Raw genomic sequence first — 25,248 nt, 5'->3', positions numbered from 1 at the left:
ATCATTCACCATCACCTCAAGCTGGTCGCACACTGGATGAGAAGCTCCGCTGCATCGCGCTACGTCTTTACATTGTTTTGAATCGTTGCTAGGTGCCGCGAACAGACGGCGAATGGCGCCACCAGTGTGCTTGCGCTCATAGAAAATGTTTGAATTTTAAAGATGTGGCGCAATGCTGCTCTTCTCGTCCAGTGTGTGAATGATTCAGTCATCTCTCCTTTATGTGGTAAGTTAAATTTGATGTACTATAACAGGCAACCGTTGGCAATCGTTATTTTTTTTTTTCCTTGCTGTTCTGAATACAGCTTTACGCTTCGGGCACACCCCCTAACTCCACCCCCCGATGTCTCTGTCCATTGCAATGTTTCACTGCAGACATCGTACGATGCCAATTTTGTAGACATCGCTCAACCCTAATTGCAATCAACCACCCTTTTAAGCTGCTTTTGAAAACTGGCATGGCTGTCTTTGATATTCAAAATGACTAGGTTATGAAATAACCTGAACCTCCAGTTGAGCCTTGTACTCCTGTTTATAGTGGAAGAAACTAATAACACATACTATGTTTTTATGGACAGGAGTTCATAAAGTGAGAATGGCTTTGCGTATGATTTACCGTAACTATCTAAATGAGTTCCTGTAAGCTTTGATATCAGACTGGTCTGTTTTTACAGTGTTTAGTGAGCCTGGACTTCCCTTTTGAGGGAACAGGATGTGGAGCCACCTGGGAATAAACTGCAGTAGAGAACATATGTTTAAGAGAGAGAGCAATGGCTTGAAAATGAGGAAGATCTATCTCTCTGTCTATCTCGCTATCTACCTCGCTAGCTATCTAGCTATCTTTCTGTCATTCTGTCTTAATTTAAAAGACTTGAAGTTCTCTCCTAATGCTATGATGACTTCATTATTTTATGATATGAAAAATGAAAACTGCACATTTGATAAAATAGTACTTTGTGGTACTTGTAATGTCAAATTAAACCAAACATGTTAACCTAATTTTTTCCAGCATACATAAAAATATTCAGTTTATGGCATTATGCTGTTTTATTATTTATTATTCACTTTCTTTTCCTGAAAGACTTTACAACTGTGCACAATTTATGTTTTCAAACCGGAAAAGGCACCTGTTACATACAATGACTCACGGAGAACGTTTACCAGCAAGTGTTGAATACGTCAGACGGCAGTATTTGCAAACCATATGCTGAAAATCTTTAGGAATGTGAGAATGCGGATAACGCTCTGATCCCTGAATTCCAATCGTCGTTCGCTAGCTTCCTGTAGAAGTCCTCATGCAGACTCGCAGGTCTGTCACCTTTTGAGAGAAAGGCACAGGAGCGTGTGTGTCCGGAAGAGTTCCCGTATCCCTTTAACATGTGAATGAAGTGTGAGAGCGTGTGTGAAGGGCACGGGGCAGTGGAAACTATGCAGAGTGTGTTTGTTGCAGTGGAGAACATCCAGCATGTTGTGTTCTGACACAACCGGCCGAGTCACCAGGTCACGTCTCCAGTGATTGGTGGGTGAGAGGCCTACAGTGCTTCTGTCGCCCCAGAGGGAGGTGATTAACCCCGGATACTTCGAATCATCTCAGATTTTAACTCGAGGATAAAAATAAAATGAATGCCTCGGCCAGTTATGTCATACATGAACGCAGGTCCTTGTGGGCTGTCATTTAATTTGATGTAGGCTTGTTTTAGGAACATTTCGAGATGAAACGATGTCAGTTTGCCCTTTAAACAAGCTGCAGTGGTCGTTTGTATGTAGGCTTTTTTTTTCTCCATTTGAGACGTATTGTGAAGGCTTATCAAGGCGTGTTGAGTCAGGCTTTGCAGCAGTTTCCTGTGTAGGTGTGTTGATGCATTTCACACCAGACAAATCTCTCCCAAATTACCACACGCGATCCCTGTCCAGTCACTCGGAGTCAGAAATGAGGCGTAATGTAAACTGCCGCTTCTGCATGGCAATTTACAATTCAGTTTGATTGGAATTGTATGTTGTGAGGTAAAATTTAATATTTGTGGAAGGATGTTGTGGGTGGGTGGCATTGCTTTCCAGTCGCTTTAGTGTGCCGCCATGAGGTTGCTAGGTCATTCTGGGTTGTTGCGGTGGTATTGGTAGGATGCTTAGGTGATTACATTACCAGTCAAAGGAATTCACAAGTTTAAAATGATACACATTCTGTTTTCACATTTTCATATTTTTTTTTTTTATTTGAGAGCAGTATATAGTATTTTCTTCTACTACTACTACTATATTATGTAATACATTATACATGCATACACTAACAGTCAAACCTTTGAAATATTTCAGATTTTTTTAATGTTTCTGAAAGAAATCACCAAGGATATTACAATTTAAACTGTTTTCTATTTGATTTGATTTTAAAATATAGAATATAAATATAAATCCTGGGATGGTAAAGCCGATTTTCAGCATTATTATTTTCAGCATTATAGTTTTCAATTCTTATTCTTCAATATACATTTCAATTATTTACAGTTCTAATAATAACCATGATTTTTTTTTTAAAGGATTCTTTGATGAATAGAAAGTTTAGAAGAACTGCATTTATTTCAAAGATAAATGTCACTTTTGATCGGTTTAATGCAGCCTTGTTTAATAAAAATATTTTTCTTTATCTTCAGCTTTGCATCACTGGATTAAATTAAATTTAAAAATTTCATATATATAAAAAAAAAAAAAAAAAAAAAAAAAACACTTTCAAATGGTAATGTTTCACAATTTATTTATTTTTTACTATATTTTTGATCAAATAATTACTGCCTTGGTGGGCATTAGAGACTTCAAAAACATTTAACAAATCTTAATTTACATTTTTATTTATTTTTATAAATGCAATTATTTATTTTCTTTTTTTGGCTTTCATTTTAGCTTTGAAAGAGTTTAATAGAAAAGTACTTATACAGCTGTCTTCGCTTGTCTTCACTGTAACTGGCACTCTGGGACAAATTACTTTGAAAGTTTATTACTTGGCATTATTTTTTTTAAATAGTATTGAGAATTTCATTTTAGTTCTCTCTCTAGTGTATTTGAGGCAAGCTCACATGACTCTCATTCTTAGAAACCATCTTCATTCTCTCCCATAACTCTCACATGCTTGTTTGACCCTCGTAAAATCAGATGTGAGAGAATGTTCTTCACAACGAACCGTGTTTATCCAAGCTTGCAGGTGCATGTTTGTGGGTGAGGAATAAAAGAAGAATTGAATGAATCATTGCATGCATAGTCTAGGCTATTGTGTGTAGCATCTTTTGTTTTCATAACTGTACTCTCACCAGCACAAAAGAATGTTTTGTTTGAATTTGCGAATAATCGAAACAATCGTCGTTTGAGCTCAAGCAAAAATGACCGGTCAGACGAAATGTTTTGTTTTGAATATGGAGAAGTTGGTAATTGAAAGATTTGAAAACGTTTAAAGCTTCCTGATTACATGGTCATAAAGAATTTGAGATTGTTAATGAGAAGACTTGTCTTGCTAGATATTTGTTGTTGGCTTGTAACACTGAGGTACAATTAGTTGATTTAGAGGATGGTGAATGGCAGGGGTCAGGATTGAATGCTGAAGATTTTTGGTCTTGGCTGGAGGTTCAGATCACCTTACACTAGTCCTTCACTCAATGACCACTTCTCCCCCAGTCCACCTGTTTCTCTTTCCGTCAGGCCTCCGAAGCCTTCGGTGTGCCATCTTCTGGATATCAGTGATACTGCATGAGCCATACAGCAACCATATTCATTCCAAAATCCCAGTCTTTTTCTCCATAGAGAAATTGATTTTTAACAATAACAAAGTTTTCAAAACAGACCTACCATGACTTCAAACGGGTGATGTATACAAAGTCAATCTGATTTAAGATTCATTTTAAAAGTGTAATTCTCTGTATATGCTACTTATAATCCAGGAGCAATTTATATTGTGTCTTCTGAGGCAGTCCAGTGTCCCTTAAAATTTTGCCAGTGGAAATGCCTCAAGGAGACAGATAAAGACGCTTCCTCTAAGGAAAAGATTGATCTGAGGTTTTATATAGATGCGACCGAGTAAATCAGGGGCCCTGCGGTTCCTCTCTCTGTCGCCAGGAAAAGTCGTTAATCCTGTCGTAGCTCAGGGAAGCCTAGAGTTGTCAGTGTTGTTTTCGCTCCTCTTTTCTGCTCTATGACATCATCATCTTTTCTTTTTAAAGCCGCACCCTAGTTTTGCATTCAGAGTTTCATGTGAATGCAGTTTTTGGCTGACTGAACATGCTGCAGTTGTGTGTGTGAACTTCATGTGACTATGGCTGCACATATATAATAAACCCAGGCAAACAGCATGAGATTATGTTATGATCGTGACTTAATCTTTACAGCTTTTATCCTGCTAATGGACTGTGTATAATGGATTTTTATGATGACCTGGCATGACCTGTTTTTTTTTTTTTTTTTTATTACAAATACTTGTCAAACCAATTTTTCCAAGAACCCATTACCAAAATGAGTATTTTGCAGTTAGTAAAAGACCAGTATATAAACCAAGCCAATTAATTGGCCAATTGTTGACCTTTTTGAGATTTATAAATAACAATGTTTTATTTTATTTCATTTTGTTTTATCAGTTATGTATTTTTACAGAATTATGCACATTCTGTTTTCAGATATTTTTTTTTCTGAACTGAGTATTTTATTTTATTTTACTTTAATTTTATTTATGCACGTTCTGTTTTTGTTTTCTTTTTAATGGTTTAATTAAATTTTATTAATCAAGTATGTCCAATTTAACATCAATTTATTAAAAGTTGAACATTATGTTTAGGGCCCTATGAAATGTTTTATTTTTTTCCAACCTTATGCTTTATTACCAAATTCTGTTTTTGCATGTCTAATTATTTGAAAGCATAAGCCATTTATTCTTACAATTGCCTTATGAGTTTTTCTCAGAAATTCTGTGTTATGTATTTGCTCTTAGTTGCTTAGTTTAAGACTGAACCTGATTTCTTCAGTCATCAGTGTCATTCAGAAATCATTCTAATTTGCTGATTTGGTGCACATGAATGATCATTGTTGAAAACCATTGAGTTGTGGGACTGATAGTTTTTTTGTTTTTTATTTAATAAATGAAAAGTTCAAAAGAAAAATTTCAAATATAATTTTTTTGTATAGAAGAAAAAAGGATTTTCTACTGAATAGTGTATTACTGCGTACCTGCATCTACATTTATGCACTTGGCAAGCACTTTTATCCAAAGTGACTTGCATTACATTCAAGGAATGCATTTATTAGTTCATGCAATCACTGGGAATCAAACCCATGACATGCTTTGCTGTTTGATCTGCAGGAAGTGCATCTTGTGTATAAAAATGCACTTTTAATAACTTCTGTTGTTCACGTCTTTTCTCCTTTGAAAGTTTAGTGCACAATCTTTGCCAGATGTGGCTTGGTTCATGAATATTAATTGCGTTATGTAACATTGCACCCTAAAGCAAGCCTTGTTAGGTGAGCGCCTAGCATTAGTATAAATGCTTTACCTTTTGTATTTCATTCAAACAACCATTTGACTTCTGCTTGATCCTAAAGTTGTTGTTTTTACCCTGCTGGCTACATTTTCTTTACTTTTGCACAGCGGTCAAGCAAAATAAATCTCTTTTGAAAACATTTTGTACTGGTAGGATGTAACACTAGTGTTCTGTGACTTATTTTGTGTGGTTTTCTTTACACAGGCTACAGAGAGCTCAGGAGGAGCATCGTTCAGTGGAGGTGGAGAAGGTAAACCTGGAGCAGAAGATGAGGGATGAGATCAGCGCTGCCAAACAAGAAGCGCAGAGACTGAAGGAGCTCCGAGAGGGAACTGAGAACGAGCTGAGCCGACAGAAATATGCAGAGGAGGAGCTGGAGCAGGTAAAATTCACCTAATAAATATGCAAAATGTTCAAGTGTGGTTAAACTAAGATCTAACTGGTCTAGACCTCAAATTTGCAGGTTCCGCAATACCGCCCTTATCTGTATTCAAATTGGTTAGGCTTTCTTTACAAAATAATGGTCAGGAAGTGGGTGGAAATGCTTGCAAGATGATCTGAAAGGTTATCAAGACAATTATTTCCTGTATTGATGAAGTTTGAGTACAGTGCAGTGTCCAGTGCATCACCATGCTGTGGCCTACTTTACTGAGCAATTACCGCAATGCTGTTGCATAAGGGGCTGTTTAACGCTTCAGATCTGGAGAAGAATCTTTGCATAAGCTGAAGAGAGAATTATAACAAGCTCTGATATGTCAAGGACAGCAAGTGGTTCCTTCTGTGACATAAGATTTCAGTTTGTTTCTAGATGTATGAAATCCACAAGTGGCATAAATAGATCTGAATTGTTTGTTTGCATTGGTTCCCCATGTTGGCCTATTAAAACCCTGGCGCTAAGTGGGTATTCTGGGTCATAGGGCGGCACAAATCTCTGTGGGTTTTAAGCTCATTAGCGCTGTTCTGTAAGAAAGGGTTCTTTTGGCTCTCCGACCCCTCAGCCCACTCCCAAGGCCCTTATTGGATGATCTCTGTTTATTTACCGCTCTAATGGAGGAGTTGATTAACTGTGTTTATCTTAGTAAGGTTAGGTTGGGGTGCAAAGCTTATCTGTGGCTAATTAATTTGCATCTTGTCGTAGCAAAAATGTTTCAGGCAGTGAAATTTATGCCGTTTATTCTCATTAGCTTGCCAAAAGAGTCATTTATGAGTCATGTAAATTAGCTAATTGTCATAATCACATATGCAAATTATGGGGTAAATAGAAGTTGAAAGGTTAAATACTGTTTCAATTTCAGTATCCAAGCGTTTGGGCTGTTAATTTGCAGCATTTACAGGTTTTGTAGGGTTCTGTGTGGCATGTTTATTGCTAACTAAACTAAAGCCATTAAAAAATGTTAATTTAAATAGAATAAACAATAACTGAAATAAAACATAATAAAACTTCAGTTAGCTGCCAAGACAATATTTCTAAACAGAAAAAAAAGACCAAAAACTATAGACATTTAAAAAACTAAAACCTACGACAAAATGATTAACTTTAACACAAATTATAACAAACAAAATTCATTATGAATAAAAACTTTAATTGTATAGCAGTGATGCTAAAATAACGCTGCTATGTGGGCAGTATTTTACGGCAAGGTCCTGTTGCGCATTTTATTTTATTTTTTTTTATGATAAGATATTTAATAAGAGCGAATTCTTATTGTCTGATTAAAAAGTGCTCCCATCTGAAAGCAGCCTTGTGAGGTTTGCACTCTGATCTGATTTTTCTCTGGCGCCACCTGCAGGTGCGTATGGCCCTGAAGAGGGCAGAGAAGGAACTGGAATCTCGCAGCAGCTGGTCTCCTCCTGACGCCCTGCAGAAGTGGATGCAGCTCACTCATGAGGTGGAGGTGCAGTACTACAACATCAAGAAACAGAACGCAGAGAAACAACTGCAGGTGGCCAAAGACGGGGTGAGCAGTCATTCATTTAGCTAAGATGGAACAATGGTAAAAAGATCTAGAATACTGATGACAGTGAAACTTTGTAGTCGTAGTACAACCCTAGAATTTGGTAACACTTTAAAATGTTTTTAGAAATGTTGCGTGCATAAAATGTTTGAATTTAAAATGATTCAATTAAGCATATTTTAATCAGAAAATAGATTTAGAAAATGTAATATAAATTATATAATAATAATTTTCTTTAAAAAATGTCACATGGTTTAGGCTGAAAAAATTAAGAAGAAGAGAAATACTTTATTTGGGACGTTCCATGTGGCGCACAGTTCTTCACTGGATGATGTGGATCACAAAATACTCTCAGCCAAGTAAGTCACGCAAACATTCCTCAATTTCTGAGTTGTAATTTAAAAAATAGATGCAAACTTTTCTTCTTTTTTTTTTTTTTTTTTTTTTTTTTTTCAAGACTTTCCATAACTTAATTCAGTTATGAAAATGTAGATTGGTCTTATTTGTATTGGTAAAGTAAGACTGGCAACTGCTAGTTTGTCAAACTAGTTCTTAAGACAGTCTTAACATGGTGGCTAAGTTAATGCAACTGGCCCCTAGTTGTTTTGTATTGTATTGTATTTTTCTCTTCACTTCAAAAACTATGTCTAAAAGGGTAATATTTTATGTATTTGAGGTCTGATATGTGGGAACGGTGATGAGAGAGAGAGAGGGCGACTATTTTGCATTTTAGGTCAGCATTGCCATCTAATCAGCCAATATTGTCTTAAGTGGCCTGCATAGCACTTCATCTTTTATAACATGGGATTTTGACCAAATGTATTCAATCTTGATTTTTGTAGAATGTTGCAACAAGATGTTAAAAAAAATAATTTATTTTGTGAAAAATGACAGTTTTGGACACATAAGGTAATAAAAATGCCTTAGTGTATATATATAAATGAGCATATAAAGCAAGTATCTTTAAAAGAAATTCCGTGTGGAGCATGCCCCTGATGTGCACAATGTTCTCACCTTTTTCCACCTTACCTCTTTGCATCTTTGAATAAATAATTGGAAAAAATAACCCTTAACACCTATCGGCTTTAATCTCTTTGTCTCCAGGCAAGCTCTGGGTGAGGTAACAGCAGCTCTGAGAGAGAGACTTCATCGCTGGCAGCAGATTGAGTTCTTAACAGGCTTCACGCTGGTCAATAACCCAGGCCTGCCCTCACTGGCCTCTGCCCTCAACCTGGACCCCAGCTTCATGGGTGGCCGCGGCACACACCAGCACTTCATGTCCGACGACATGGATGACATGGACGAGGACATAGTGTCACCAGGAACACTTCAATGTAAGGACTTGCCGGACAGCGATAGGGATAAGCCCAAGTCAGCCAAAGGCCAGCAAAGACCTCGTGGTGTTTTGTCCAAATCCAAGAATCCTTAGTTTTTGAGCTATTTATGTTGTCTGTGCGCATGTTCTGTCAGAAATGGTTATATGCACTGAGCGTGTTTGCACATTTCTTATCTATGCTTTCTGCTGGAGTGTTTTCCCTCCATCTACAGGTCTGTTTTACACAGAGGGGAGTACTTCAAGATCTTCGCTACGCATTGCTGTCATATGTTTTTGAAATGGCAAATATGCATTCTTTGTACACATTTATTTTTCTTTAGTTTATGATGTTCAAGTCGATAGAGGGTTACAGAGTAGGCCAGAAGAAACGGGCCCATATGCAAGTTAAGTGGTCCAGTACTAGTCTGAAGTTGTTGTGGATTGTAATTCTCCATCTGAATGTGTGAAATAATGTTATCAAACAAGCTCTGAGAAAATAGTTGTTTTTCCAGGCACAAAATGTCAAATAAAATTGGTGTTCATTAGGCAAAATTGATTAAGTTTGAAATTTGTATTGCTGATCTTTCTTCCACAATATATCTTAAGGCCCTGTGTCCACCAAAATGGTTTTTACTGCAAGGTGCTCGGCTGAAAACGTCCAGCTGTGAGTCCTTGAGAACACTTCTGCGGCGCAGCATTTTTTCAGTTGAGACACTTTGGTTGCTATGATATGGAATATCTGTTGAAATGCAACTAGTATCTTATTTTGCGGATAGTTTTATGAAAAAAAAAAAAAGTTAACAATATAAATTACTTGCTGTGGACCTGGTTTTAAATAATTTTGTTCCGTTGTTGTATAACAGCGACAGATGACAACAAAAGCACAAGTACGATGTGGCAGTTGATCGGTGTGGAATTTGTCGTGCCCATCCTCCACTGTTTTTTTTAGCTGACTAAAAAGTGACAGTGATGAGCACTGCGAAAAAGACGCTCAGCATGCTCCTGCCGTTTAAAGAAAAATGCAGGGCTGCGCTCCCATAAAAAAAAAAAACGCTAGCCTCGGAAAAAAAAAAGCTTTGGTGGACACGCGGCCTAAGTGCTGTTCTAACAAATAGGAAGTATTCATAGTTATTTTCAGATAAGAACTCAAATCCTTGAAGTTTTTTTATTTAATTGAGTAAAGCATAAATCCATGTAGAAGTCTGTTCTTGTATCACTGTGTTAGTAGTACAGTTATTAACAGTTGCACCCCTACCCTGCCCCTTACCCCCTCCAGATGCAGCGTGGCAAATGGGCCGCCGTGCAAGTGATCTCTGGTCTTTTGAATTCGGATTGCCAATCATTTTGGAAGTACTCTGGTGGGCTAAACTACCATGCCCTTCACCCCAACCACTCCTCTCACTTCCTCCTGAACCACTCTCTTTAAAAGCGATATGCTGTCCATATCTGGACAGAAAGAAACTCTCCCAGTGTACACCTCTCAGTCTTGTTCTTATCCACAGCTGTGAAATGGTTTACTCTGAAATGCATGATCTCTCTTAGCCTGTTTTGTTTTCTAATTAATCACGTATCACTAATAAAACTTCTTAAGTTGTAAGTCAATCCTTACATGATACTATGTTAATTAACTTGAAATTGATATGAAATCAAAAATAGACTCTCTTACTTCCCTAACTCAGATTCCTTGTCTTATCATAAACAATTAATTGGTAAGCTAAGTATGACGTATAAGTATAAAGATAGCCTTAGTAATGTTTCATCAAAGTATAGGACCAATCCCTTTTGTTTTGTTCAAGATCTAATCAATTCCTGATGGATAGAAACAAGAAATGCACTATAAAAATAAAAAAAATGCATGAATTGGTTGGTTAGGGTCCAAACTTGTCCACAACTTCCCTATTGTCTATACATTTTTCCTTCTTAGAACCCACCTAAGTCTCACAGTTTCTTGTTTCTTCTTCTCCAGCTTGCTACTCGTCACCCAGTGTTATTTTAGTGTCTGCATGCTCTGAGCTGTTTCTCTGAGTGACCTTATTGTTTTGTGCCCCTACAGCTCCCAGTATGATGTCACTCCGGCAACGGCACATTGACCCACAGCTGGCCATGGGTTCGCAGAGGTTGGTAGAGAGTTGTCTCGCACTTGGTGGGCAGGAAGGGGAGGGTAGCTTGTACTCATCCAGGCATAGGACGGCACAACGCCAGGCGCGCAACCAATCTTTTGGGCAGTTCGACGCACTGGGACTGCCTCCTCTTTCCTCAGCAGTGTCTCATCCTGCTATCTACTCCGCTGCCTCATCCCACACTTCCCACTCTTCCGTCGCTACTACTACTCATGCATCCCACTATCACTCTTCGCATTTCCAGCCCATGGACACCATCCCAGACCTCCCCTATGATGCCAGCCCAGAGCGCCCCCGCCGTTACGGCAGCTATGGGTATCACTTCATTCTGTTGTGCTTGTTTTGTGCTTCTCACCTGGCATGATCCTGGGACTTCGTCCAAAACATTTAACAGGACTCTTTTACTACACATTTCACACTTTCTGGTGAACCACTACTTGTGGGGTTTGTTGCTATAATTGGCTATACTCTCTACAGTTAATGACACTGCAGCTTGCAACTTGGCTGTGTAACTTCCTGTGACGTTCTATCTTGTTGCTTAATCTGTTCTTGCATCGTTTGTCCCTTAACTTTTAACCAGTTTTCACACCTGCATGCCTGAAATGACCATGTTGTGCAGGGGTGGCCAACATCCGGCAAAGTCTAGCTCAGGGCTCTTCAACTGCAGTCCTGGAGACTTTAGTTTCAACTTGAATTAAATTTGGGACTTGAAGAGTCTTAATTAGCTCGAACGTACCCCAACAGACCTGTCTGGAAGTTTCTAATAGTGCTGAAGACCTTGATTAGCTTGTTCACATGTGCTTATTGGAGATTGGTACTAAACTCTGCAAGACAGTGGCCTTCCAGGAGCAGGACTGGACACCCTTATTGTTGTGTGTCTCTGTTACAGCTGTCCAGTCACATTCCTGGAGGACCACCTTCCTGTAGAGTTTAGCTCCAAAATGCAACAGTACATCTGCCTGAAAGCAGGAGCAAACTTGGACACCCCTGCTCTGTTAGCTTGCACTTTTCTAGCACTGGGTAGTTGAGCCTTGGCATGTTGTCAGTTTAGACAACTTTTGAGGTTGGAAATGTTGCCTGCTTAGGGGTTTAACAACTCACTGGTGAATTCTGGTAGCAGTAAATGCAATGTTACCTTACATATAACCAAGAAGTTGTCTTGGTTATTTAGGAGTAGTCTGATATCTCACTCATTTCTTGATGCTAATTTCACCATTTTCATTCACAGGGACTTGAATCGCTCCGATTCCGATTCCTCCTTGTGTATATCCCAGACTGGCGAGCAGCTACGCCTATCCTACAGGTCCAAAGGCTTCCCTGTGAAGCCCACTTCACTCCTGCATGGCCCCCATTCACGCTCTGAAGAGGGAGCCCACTCGCATGCACACAACGGAGGCAACAGAGTTCACGATGGAGGCGCATCTCCCGATGGAGGTTCTGATAGTCCCATATTAATGAAGAAGGTGTATGGCATAGAGAAATCCGCCAGTATGAGTGAGATCCTCATCTCCCAGGCGGTGATGTCCATGTCGGAATCCTCACGCTCCTTAAGCCCAAACTCCACTGAACCCGATACGCCGTCCCCCACTGGACTGACTGGGGGGAAAGCTGGAAACCGCATACCCCAGATCTCCTCAAAAAAGAGCCCCCTAGAGGAGGACAGTGGCTCCACAGGTGAAGACACTGACTCTGCTGCCAGTCGCAAGAAACATACCTTCAAGATCTTCAAAAAACAGAAGAAATAAGACAACTGGACAACCTTTTTGTTTTTCCTTTTCTTTTTGTCGTATTGTTGATATAAATGTTTTGATTAGTTTTTTCCCCTTCTGGTCCGAAGTTACGGCACAACCAAACACCTTTCCAAGGTCTTTATAGAAATGTTTGCTTTTTCAGAGGAACACTTAGGAACAAGCATGGTTTTGGGGGTGGGTGGGAATGGGATGGACCATTTTTTGGGGGAATGTAACGCATCATTTATTCAGCAGGAGACCGTGGCAGACTTTCAAAGGAATCTTCCCTCTGATGGACTTTTGTTTCCTTGTATAATCCGTATCAGTTTGCATGTCTTCGCCTTTGTTTGATTGAACTTAGAATGCTCCTAGATGTTTGCTTGGTTCTTGCTCCCCTTTGCTTAAAATGCAAATAGCCTGGTTCTTTCGTTTCTATCGGCACACTCCTTTGTCTTTCAAGTTAAAATGAATTGTCAGCTGGACGTCTTCGATAAGTGTTTGTCGATGGTCAGAGAAACTGTAAAAGGGCTGAACTATCAGTGTGAACTCCCCTCAAATATGTTGCACTATTTCTGAATGTTGATGTGTCGGTTTTGTAAAGAACATTTAGAGTATGCTGGAATACGCACTAAAACGTTTACACAAACGATGACACTGAACGTATCTCCAAGACTTCAGGGATTTCTAGTGTTGAATTACGCGATTAGAATATTTGATCATTGTTGATCATTCCAAATAATTTTGAAAATACAAGGTGGTGTATGAATATGCACATTGATGTTTTTTGAGCATTTACTTTTAACCATGCCCCTGTTGACTGTTTTGTAATGACATCATCCAAAATCCAAGTTCCCAAGAAAACATGGCTTTTTTTTCAAACAAAAAAGAAAATGTACAGTGAATGCACTCTTCACTTTGTTCAAATTACAGAGTAATTACAGCTTCAGCAGATCTTGCTATCTTGTATTCAAAGTGCCAAACTAAAGCCACCATCCAGAAAATGTATACACTTCCCAAAAGTTATATTTCGGTTTTGTTAGATCACTGGTCTGAGAGCTAATCTTAAATAGGTTTGCTATAAAGGTGCAGATTTTCCAAATTGTGGTGGAAGAGTGGGTGTATACATTTACTTCTGACATGTTTGAAAGAGAGCTTGGATACATCTTGTTCCTGCTGAAATAGGTTTTTTGGCCCACAAGAAGTCGAATCCTTGATTTAAGGTGCTCTTTTCTATCATTTTAAAGCTAGACCACACACAATTGCTGTTATAATGGAGTGACTTGCCTTTAAATGGTCAGATGTTCGGGCAGACTGAATTTACCACTGTGCATTTTCTGAGGAAGTACAGACCAGTCTCTGTTCTTCTTGTGGTTTACATGATGTTCGCTAAGATAAATGTCTTTATCCCCGAGCACTGAAAATTACAAGCACACTTTCTGAAAAGAGAGGGGGTTAAGAATCAAAAGGCTTGGTGAGGGATGTCACTATGCATTTGATTAGTTTTTACCCACAGGCTTTGAAGGTCCAACGTATCCACGAACCTGGAGGCAAACCAAAGCAGTGCTGCACGAAAACATCTGTCATTTCTTTTGTGAAAGATGGTACAAGACCACATCCAAATGTATATCAACCAATCAGTCTTTAACAGATATACAACTGTGCAGATGTATTTGTTTCATCTGTGCCTCTTTTGCACGAAGAAGCTCTTTTGTCAGTGAGTATGTCAATGTGCGCGCATCAGTCCGGTCCAGTAAACTGCACTTCACCTTGTTGATGCATGTTCTCAACACCAGTTCTCAAACAAGGACAGGGGAGAGATGGGAGCTGTTTTAGAATCTGTTCCCCTTTAGATATTCCTGTTCACTTCTCTGTTTGAGCTATTTATGCCTATACTGTACAGAAAGAGGTGGAGAAACAAAGTTAAAATTATAATTTTGCATCTTCTGTAATGTTCAAAACTGTAGTCTTCAAATTTTATGGCACTCCTGCATGAAAGCAATAAAGGTTTTAAAACGAGTGACATTTCCATTATTCTGTATTGTTTTTTTTCCAGTGATCTATACAGTGGCCCCAAAAATATGTGGGTCTGTCGTTCTATCTATCTGTCGTTCTATCGATCATCGCTAGATATCGTTCTGTCGATATATTGTTCTATCGTTCTTTTGATAAATTGATCTATCGTTCAAGATATTGTTCTGTCGTTCTTTTGATAAATTGATCTATCGTTCAAGATATCATTCTGTCGAAAAATGACCGAACGATAGAACAATTTAATCTACTTTCTATCTTTATCTATTTATATCTAGGTAGCTAGCGTTCTCTAGCAATCTTTCTGACGATATATTGATCTATGTTTTGTTCTATATTGTTACAGCTATTATGTCGATATATTGTTCTATCTCATTCTATCTACTGTTCTATCTTTCGGTTTATCTATATCTATCTAGGTAGCGTTCTGTAGCTATCTTTGTTGATATATTGATCCATATATTTTGTTATAGCTATTATGTCGAGATATTGTTCTATCTATGATTATATCTACTGTTCTATATTTTTGGTTATCTGTCTGTCTATCAGTCTATCTCAGACAAATAGATAGATCTATTTGCAATGTCCCATATGTAAAAAATCTACATTATGTGCTTGTATGAATACTTGGCCAAGGGTGGAAACACTTCATTACCCAGAATGCCACTTCCTGTTATTCCAATTCAACTTGGGTGTGACTAATTTAATTAAAAAAATAACTTGAAACGAAGCTAGTTCTTAAAATTATGAAATTCCTTGGCGTATCTGCACAGGGCACAGTTATAGCATCATTTTAATAATGCATTGTGTGCTTATTAATATATTACATATATAGGAACGCCGTACTAACAAAGCAAAATCCGGTTGTCCAGAGTCTTATACAGCACTTAACCTGAGATTAATTATTCATGAGCTATGCTAAGTTTGCGTTAGAGGGTGGAAATCCTCCGTTCTGTTTGCTTTAACACTTCCACCTGCAGCTTAAACAGGATGTTATTCCGTATTTATTATACTGAGATAGGCTCAGGTACCTGCTTTGGCGTTTGATCACATGAACTCCTGCACTGCAACGGTCCTTGATGCGGATATGGCGCAAACAGCCAAATAACGCAACAGTATGAGTGACCGTGCACCATGAACGAAGCAAAAAGCTTAATTTTAATCAGAAACAAGTTGTTTTGTTTAATCCAAATCTTCTGGTGGTTGTTGGGTTTCGCAAAGGAATGATGGGAGACCTGCCAAAGAGATTTTACTGCTTGTGTTTACATGTCATAATTTCTGTAAGTACAGTGAGAGCATTTCAGATGCAAATTAGAGGTAGACCTATAGTTTGCATCCATAATTAAAAAAAGTCTGTTGTTTATTTGTTTATAACCAGATGTCTTTCACTGACTGTCTTAGCCGATCCAGCACAGGTAATGTGGCTTTCCTTGACGCGCCCGTCTCCAACTGTCCTTTACGCGTAAAATACAGCTGTTTTCAGTCGTCTGTAGTGCATGTTCGGGTTCTGGTTTCTTTCAATACTGGATCTACCTCAGTCGTTTTCCACAAATACTGGACCTGCGATCCAGGACATACCAGAACCCGAGTGGTGACTGAGTTTTCCTGACTGGCTTGTGTACCGACCTGATTGGATAATACGCGGTTCTGACTGGGTTCTCAGCTGTTTATTACGTGCTTGGATCGGACCGGATAAGTCCACCGGACCTGGCAGGTTCCCCTCGATATTCACTCACCACTGAGTCGACCCTTCAAACAACACCAGCTTTGTGCCAAATGGGACACAGGTTTGCTCTGGAGAGTCAGAAGAGATGGCAAGCCACAGTGCTTGGAGGAAAATGGTAAATAAATGGCACAATAATTCCCTTTTTAAATATTTTTATTTCTAAATGTAATCCTAAAAAGTGCGTGTAAAACCTATTTATTCCCCCACAAGTTTTCACACACTTTTCTTTTAAGAGGTGGCATCTCTTTCCTCAATTTTTGCTGCTTCTGGTGAACGTTATGGCATCATCAAAACCCTCCAGCCATTCAAAAACGAAGTTTTGGAAGGGCTTCGAATCAAATCCATCTATTATCCCTGGTGAGAGCTTCTGCATTTCTACTTATTTGGAAACAAGGCTTAAGATTATCATTTAATTCCCAGAATAACTTTATGATTGGTGGTTTGGACTTTTTAGGTTTGCTGTTTCACTTTGGGTTTGGTGGAGAAACCTTGCAGTAACCGTTTATGTGGACTTCTGTTCCACATTGATGCTGAAAATAATTATGAGAATTTCTTTGGTTTGAAGTGGGCCTTAACAACATGTCTGAAAATATTATATTTGCACACAACCTTGCTAATACTGTTGGCAAATGTGATTTTAATATTTTGCGGCACAGACGTTCGCCCATGTAATTTGTGGCTCAGTAACAATAACATTCATACACTTCTCTACTGTAGTAGGATTCACTATTCTAGTGCGAACTGATCCAGTCATATTTGAAACTCATATTCTCATATTTCCCTCTCCTGTAGGCCAAAATTTCTATTGCATGTATGGAAGGGCAGCAGAAATTTGTTAGCACAGCTGAGCATGTGTAAGAATATTCATGTAAAGCAGTAAAACTTAAATTTCACAACTGTTGCATCAAGAAAGATCTGGTGTTTTGTGCAGATTTGGAAAGAACATCATGTTGGATGACACACATGGATATTTTGTGATTGGTGGAGGTAAATTCATACGAGGCATTGAAGGATATTATGGACCAGCTACATACTATCGTATACAGGGGCTCCCAGCTGACCAGGTAGGATATAATAGCATTTTTAGGTTTTTATATTATATATTTATATTTATGCATATGGTGAATTATTTTTGAAAGTGACTTACATTGCATTCAAAATATACAATTATAACCGTTCATGCATCCCCTGGGAATCAAACCCATGATTTTGGCATTGATCTATATAAACTTTGAGTTTCTTTGAATATACAAAAATTCTATTCCCCAGAACTAAGCATAGTGATATTTTACGTCTTCACAGGCTGAGATTCACCTTCCTCCTGTAATATCAAAAGTGAATATAACCGGATGGTTCCAGTCTTGTGAGAATTTTAAATCAGAGCTTTTTCTGTCTGCGACAGATCACTCTCTCACAGTAAAGAGACCATCAGGTCAGTACCACGGGTGTCCACTAGCAAGCACTAGAGATCAAAATATGTTTTTTTCATTGTCTACACTTGTTTGCTTCACCACATCAATATTCACATACAGACAGCTGTTTGAACACATACATAGAGTTGCTACTGAATCACAGTACCGTCAACTCGACAGAGCAGTGCATGTTCTTCGAAACAAATCCTTACAGACGCCACGTTGCACAGTTGACCAAACTACTATCACAGAAATATGGTAAGATTGTATTTACACAGTTTATTGATAGGTGTTCACATTATACGCACTCTACTCTTCAGGTTTGGGGTCAGTAAGATTATATTCAGTATATATGCTTTTATTGTTACCTGTTTTGTAGGCAGAGTGAATGCATCAGCTATGGGCAGGATTCTGTATGCTCTAGTCTTCCGTAAGATCAATACAGCTCACAGTCTAGTATGTTATAACCAAGATGATGCCTTTCCTGCTGCAATCTGGCTGCTTGGGAGACAATAGAGCACTACATCTGTCCTCTGTTCTGTACAGCAGTGGATTCAGAGTCACGAGACAGCCGTACAAGGTGCGTGTGTTTGGGGTAATGTGGCAGTCGGGTTTCTCAAGCATCAGTTTTACATGTCTAATTGTAATCTGAACTCTGTGAACACTGAATAAAGTGAATGAGGATTAGTAGTTTAACATGAAACCTGATGTGTGGCATTGCAGGCTTGGCTGTTGTCCCTTTTGGCAGCTCAGAAGGACTGGAGGTTGGCGCTCTTATGTTTAGGGCACATGCACCATGTTGGTGACCTGGAGGTGACCCCTGAGCATGAACTTTCCTATGCTTATTACATTAACATCACAAGACAAACCGGCATGGATCAGAAGAATCCCTCCCCACATCAAGTATGAGACTTTAAACAACCCTCAAATTTCTCAATTCACAGTAGATAGGAGGAAAAAGTTTGTGAAAGAACACTGTTTTTTTGTGAATGCAGTAGTTTTGCAAGAGAACGTAATAGTTTTGCGCGAGAACTCAGTATTTTTTGCAAGAGAACGCCATCGTTTTGAGAACGCAAATGTTGAATACTTTTGTGTGGGAATACAATGTTTCAAAGGGAAATTCAGTAGCTTTGAGCAAGAACGCAAATGTATTGATAGGGGGAACGTAATACATTTGGGAGAGAATGCAAAAGCATTTTTCCTCCCTCCTCATATTGTTTTGCCATCACCATGTCCCCTTAGGGGCTCTGTAAACTTCATCTTGTATTATGGGGGATAAATTAAATTTCAGTTTTCAGTTTTAATACAGACTTTAAAAAGAAAAATTAGGCTGTGAGCCACAGAAAAGCTTTGAAAATGTCTTTTTGTTCAGTCAGACTGAGTAAATGTGCTTGATTTCATTCACAGCTGCCTTTTATTTTCTTTGGCATCAAATTTAAGACTCTTTCAAGGTCATTATATAATTAGATTCACATAAAAACTGACATGTAACCCTTAAATTTAATGATGTGTTGTGCAAAGCAATTTTTAATAGCTTTCTAAATTCCGTCTTCTCTGTAGACTTTTGTTGAGTTAATACGTTTAAATGATGAAGAGACCCTGAAGGCCCAAACCAATGAAAACGACGATCTGTGGAGTGGAGTGGCTGAAGCTGAGGTACTAAAACTCACATCCAGCAAAAAAATCAAATGCATAGACTGTTTCATTTTGATGTTATTCCTCTATACTAATTATTACAGTTTAAAAATAACTTTTCCATTTGAATATATTTTAAAATCTAATTTATTGCTGTGACGCAAAGCTGAATTTTCATCATCAGCACCTTCAGAAATCATTCTAATATACTGATTTTGTAGCTCGAGAAATGAATGATGTGTATTAAAGGGGATAGTTCACCCAAAAAAATGAAAATTCTGTCATCATTTACTCACCCTCAAGTAGCTCCAAACCTGTATGAATTTCTTTGTTCTGCCGAACACAAAGGAAGATATTTTGAAGGAAGTTTGTAACCAGGCTGTTTTGGGGCACCTTTGACTTCCATAGTAGGAAAAAAAAAATACTATGGAAGTCAATGGTGCCCCAGAACTGCTCTGTTTCCCACATTCTTCAGAATATCTTCCTCTGTGTTCAGCAGAACAAAGATATTCATACAGGGTTGGAACTACTCGAGGGTGAGAAAATGATGACAGAATTTTCATTTTTTTGGGTGAACTATCCCTTTAATGTTGAAAACAGTTGTGCTGATTAATATTTCTGACCCTGGACGTTTAAATGGTGGTTTATTTAATTATTCATTTTTCTTTAGCAAGCAATGGGGCGCATGTTATTCTGGGGTCAGCAAGGAGTGTCTCCAGACATTCAGACAGCAGTGAAACACTATGAGAGAGGTACAACCAAACTCCATGACCCTGTGTCCATGTACGACTACGCCATTGTGCTCCTTACGGTCAGGATCCTTGTCTTTGCTCAGATATGCAATCCTCAATCACTGATTCTTAGTTTCATTGTGTGATGGTTCATAAAGAATATCTGATTTGGCCAGCAGAGGGCAGTCTTGCAAAGCATTTAAAGAGAGGTTAGAGGAGATCAATATATCATATTTTCTTGTATTAACAGGGTCAAGGAGTTCCAAAAGATGTTCAGAGAGCCGGGACATTCCTGAAGAAAGTAATAGAACAGGTATATCTTGCAGGTGCTGTGTAAAAGTTTGTTTAAAACCAGGGTTTTTTAAAACTGGGGCAAGAGAACTGGAAGGGGGTGCTAGGGAGTTTGTGAAAAATTAAGGAAAAAAAAAAAAAAAAAAGTTGTTTAAATAAACATTGAAATATTGTAATGATTTTTTAAATAAGTAAATTTTAAGTGTGTGTATGTATATGTATGTATATATATATATATATATATATATATATATATATATATATATATATATATATATATATATATATATATATATATATATATATATATACACACACACAAACTACATGCATACATAAAACATATTTATACAAAATGTGTGTGTGTGTGTATATATGAACATATTTTATAATATATGATATATATATATATACATCATACATACATTCATACAAAAAACATTTATATAAAGTGTGTGTGTATATATATATATATATATATATATATATATATATATATATATATATATATATATATATATACATTTTATATAAATGTTTTTATATATGTATGTGCGTGTGTGTGTGTGTGTGTGTGTGTATATATATATATATATATATATATATATATATATATATACACACACACACACACACACACACACACACACACACACACACACTAAATAATACATTTGAAAGTATAGTACTATAGTGAGAGAAAAAGCATTTAACATAAGAGGAGCTAAATATTTTCCAAATAATATTTTACAGACATTTATTATATTTTATTATTTTATTTTTTTTTCACAGTAAAGAAGTTGGTCTTTATATGTAAAGTATATAGCTGCCTTTTCAATTTTAGCAATGGGGTTCCTCATTTTGGAGTTTTGGAAATTTGGGGATTTTCAGAGATTGAAAGCCCATAGTTTAGTTTTCATTTCTTGTGTATATTCATGTATTAATTAAAAACTCAAATGGCATCTGCACAGTAGTTGTTTTGTAGTTAATTGTCATATCTTAAATATTTTCACTTTAATTGTTATGAGGCAACTAATAAATATAATTTGAGCATTGAATGCAAATGCTCTTAATTTATGTTACTGAATGTAATGGATGCTCATGTGTTTCATTGTTTTTACTGATATATTGAGTGTTTACCACTCAATCCATGACCTGTAAGTGATTTTTACATCCTGCAGGGGTCTGTTCCCGTTATCACTGCTCTGGGCTGGTACTACGAGCAGTATGAGAAGGATTACGAGAAGGCTGTACATCTCTGGGAAGAAGCCGATGCCAAAGGTCACCCTGATGCTGCTTTGAATCTGGGAGTTTTCTACTCTCAGGGCCTCTATCCTGGACATCCTGCCGACCAGGTAAACACTCACATGCTGATGTGCTTTTAAACCTCGTAATAATCAAATAAAGTGTTTCTTTAACTATGACTTTGCTTCTTTCATCAGTTTGAGGCATATAAGTACTATTTAAAGTCATCCCAGAGAGGACTCTTAAACGATGGCATTGAATTGGCTGATATTTGGATTCATGGGATTACCGGCCGAGTTTCCAGACGCCCGGCAGATGCTGTTCTGGATGTAACTCAAAATAATGTTATGTAATAAAATATATGTAGATAAACAACCAAGCTTTATCAACCGTTCATGAGCATCGTGCAACTTATCAAATTTGGCTCAAAAATCTGAATGGGCATGATGCCTCTACTACCCATAATCCTCTAGTTGTTAAAGAGATTCAGTTTTTTTTTCTAGTTATTTCTAGTTCATGTTTTGCTATTGCATTTATAGGAAAGGAATTTTTCTCTTTCTCTTTGGACTTTAGTTGGGTTAAATGGGCATCTGAACAGAATGGATATCTGGGAACAGTCTTGAGGAACGGACTGAATGCCTATTTCAGAGGAGACTGGTAAACCTTTCAGTTTGAGTGGCCACAGAGTTATAGATGCAGATATTAATCTATAATACTCATAATATTAAATTACAGCATGAATAGCCTTTTAGATTTCATTACATTCGAAAAGAATGTTGCAAAGGCCACTTTCTATTGTTCTCTCTCTCTCTCTCTCTCTCCCTCTCTCTCTCTCTCTCTCTCTCTCTCTCTCTCTCTCTCTCCCTCTCTCTCTCTCTCTCTCTCTCTCTCTCCCTCTCTCTCTCTCTCTCTCTCCCTCTCTCTCTCTCTCTCTCTCTCTCTCTCTCTCTCTCATTGTTGCAGGATCATGTCTTTGATTTATTATCTGAGTGCGGCAGAGAGTGGATTTGAAGCAGCTCAGTTTAATGTGGCGTACCTGTGTGAACACAACTCAGTGAGTTCATTCTAAACAGTTTCTGTAGATTCAGATGAACATATTCACTTCATTGGCTTTTATAGATGTTTTATGTTCATGTTGTAGGGCTCTTTGGATCCAGTGCTGGTGACTCAGTGCATGTTCAGATATTATAACATGTCGATACAGGCTCCTTATGGTAATTTAACAAATCTAAAACTAAAATATGTCAATTAAAATGGTGTGAAAATGTATATCTCTTTGTTGAAGACATTTATAACAAATATAAAGTGTAAAGAAATTTTGGAAAGTATTTTTGTTTTTGTCTTTTAAGAAAAAAAAGGATATTTTATGAATTTGATGGGGGGGGGGGTATTCATTAATTAATTTTTTTTTTTGCGTTTATTTTTATATTGCTGTTTTATTTCCTTAAGTAATAAAAATATTTCATATTTCTAGTGTAACTTTTTTTCATATTAGGGTCTGTTCATTTATATTAGATCTGAAAAGGTTGACAACCGCTGCAGTAGAATATAAATTGAATGTAATTTAGTGTGGGATACAGAGTGGCAGTCATATATCTTTATATTGAACTGAAATGCTCGTCATGAAGGGCACCTGAGGTTTGACTCGATGTCCTGCGTCGCTGCATCAGTACATGTGCTCTTTCTCAAGCTCCCTGTAGCTTAAGCTGGAGTCTCTGCATGAGGTGACGGATGTTTGTTTCCCTCTCAGCTTTGATCAGAATGGGAGATCTGTTCTCTGGTGAACAGGCTTTGGGCAGAAAAGAGATTTCTGGTGCCGCAGAGCTGTACAAGCAAGCAGCTCTCAAGAACGAACCACAGGTACCTGTATCAGCAAATGGACTGAAGTCTAACCTTGAATAATCAGGAATCATAATCATTTAATAAATGAGTGACTTCAATCATTTATTTTTGTTTGTTCATACATTTTTTGTTGTGTTTTCTGTCTCCTCAGGGTTGGTATAATCTTGGCCTGCTTTTCCAAAGCGGAGAGTCTCTGCCGTTCAGTGTGCTTTCTGAGCTCGGTTTGCTCCACCTTCACTTAACAGGCCGACAGACGCTTCTCAGCACCCTGTACCCAAAGGTAAGACAACACCACAATCATGAAACATTCAGACTGCCATTATCCACTTCAGGTGGCTCAGTTGTACTGTTCTAACAACCTATTACAGCAAGTGTATTTCTCCATCTTTTCCGTAGATGTAGAGAGACCATTAGCACCGATGCCTACCTGCCCTGCACACTGGCATTGTTTAGCGCACACCTGCAATCTTTACAACTACATCAGGATACTGCGATAAAGGTCTGTGTATTTTTGTCTTTAAAGCAGAAATATAGATTTTTGGCTGTCTGGACCAAAAGCGTACTGTAGCTTGGACAATTTAATATAATTATATAGCAAGTCAGTCAGTCAGACACAAAAAAGAAAAGAAAAAACAGCTTGGATGAAGTCCTTGTTGTTTAATTTGTTTAATATTGTATAATTGCATGATCGCCTCATGAGGAAGCTCCTGTGGTTACTGTGTTAGCATCATAATGATTTATCTCGGAGATTATCTAATGATGAGGGAGTAATTTTCACAAGTAGATGTTTCCTATGTTCCTGTAGCTCATTGCCACAGTTTCAGCTGCAGTTGGAACTCTGTCTTTTGTGTTTGGACTAATTAAATGGAGGACGACACCACTCCACCAAACATCTTGATCCCAAACATCTGCTTCCAGCTAAACCCAAGAGGAGGAATCCTAAAGAAAACTGCTAGATAACTTTTATAATTACTTGTAAACAAGTCTCAATATTCTGTATGGTTTTCCTCCATGCGAAGCACTTGTTCAGAGATGCAGTATAATAACAAAATGCAGTATAACTTAAAATTTAATCACAATCTGACATTTAACTATACAGTGATGTACATTCAATTTCTATTCAGGTAAAAATCCTGTTATTTATTCACCCTCAAGTTGTTCCAAACCTGTACGAGTTGAAAACAAAAGACGACGTTTTAAAGAATGCTGGTAACCAAACAGTTGCTGGTAGCCATTGACTTCCATAGTATGGAAAGAACACTATGGAAGTCAATGGCTACCGTCAACATTCTTCAAAGTATCATCTTTTTTGCTCAACAGAAGAAAGAAACTCGTACAGGTTTGGAGCAACTTGAAGGTGAGCAAATAATAACAGTGTTTTCATTTTTTTGGTGAACTATGCTTTTAATAAAACTTTTTAGAGCAAAACACTTGCATATAAATTATCCTTTTTCTACAAGTACTTTTTACAAATTTACATTTTAAGATTTTTCATGTTTGTCACTTAAATCATCAGCGTTTCAAAGAATGACAAGTAAAATAAATAGTTCTTCTGAATAAAGTAATATTTTCAAATGTAATTCCTGTTGAACTTGTTGGCTTCTTGTTTCTGACGTGTAATTTCTTCTGAGAGTTCTGGCTGTACCACTTTGGTGTCTCAAGGCAAACTCATTTTTCCCCCTCTTGGAGGTACGGTGTCCCGGTGGGG

The 25,248-nt window shown here is 37.8% G+C and overlaps 1 protein-coding gene and 1 pseudogene across 2 annotated transcripts in view; both read left to right on the top strand.

The window, feature by feature from the left end:
- LOC306854582 (stromal interaction molecule 1-like) overlaps nucleotides 1-14,647 on the top strand; it is a 48,150-nt gene extending 33,503 nt beyond the window's left edge. Inside the window, exons 8-13 of the mRNA XM_079392719.1 lie at nucleotides 5,715-5,892; nucleotides 7,301-7,468; nucleotides 7,724-7,824; nucleotides 8,570-8,799; nucleotides 10,834-10,897; nucleotides 12,129-14,647. Coding sequence (XP_079248845.1) covers nucleotides 5,715-5,892; nucleotides 7,301-7,468; nucleotides 7,724-7,824; nucleotides 8,570-8,799; nucleotides 10,834-10,897; nucleotides 12,129-12,645 — 1,258 coding nt within the window. The 3' untranslated portion in view covers nucleotides 12,646-14,647. The remainder of the gene's footprint in view (nucleotides 1-5,714; nucleotides 5,893-7,300; nucleotides 7,469-7,723; nucleotides 7,825-8,569; nucleotides 8,800-10,833; nucleotides 10,898-12,128) is intronic.
- Nucleotides 14,648-16,036: 1,389 nt separating this feature from the next.
- Nucleotides 16,037-24,438, top strand: LOC306853771 (protein sel-1 homolog 3-like; annotated as a pseudogene). Its single transcript has 21 exons — nucleotides 16,037-16,499; nucleotides 16,618-16,741; nucleotides 16,839-16,952; nucleotides 17,177-17,238; nucleotides 17,316-17,448; nucleotides 17,687-17,820; nucleotides 17,921-18,054; nucleotides 18,176-18,376; nucleotides 18,520-18,699; nucleotides 19,357-19,452; nucleotides 20,102-20,242; nucleotides 20,413-20,475; nucleotides 21,635-21,808; nucleotides 21,896-22,047; nucleotides 22,272-22,355; nucleotides 22,662-22,752; nucleotides 22,840-22,912; nucleotides 23,449-23,558; nucleotides 23,692-23,820; nucleotides 23,937-24,039; nucleotides 24,346-24,438. The product of its transcript is annotated as a protein sel-1 homolog 3-like (transcript).
- Nucleotides 24,439-25,248: the final 810 nt, after the last annotated feature.

Source organism: Barbus barbus (assembly GCF_936440315.1).
Source record: "Barbus barbus genome assembly, chromosome: 34".
In the NCBI taxonomy this organism is placed as follows: Eukaryota; Metazoa; Chordata; class Actinopteri; order Cypriniformes; family Cyprinidae; genus Barbus; species Barbus barbus.
Note: the sequence above shows the minus strand (reverse complement) of the source record. Positions and strands in the feature narration are given on the sequence as shown.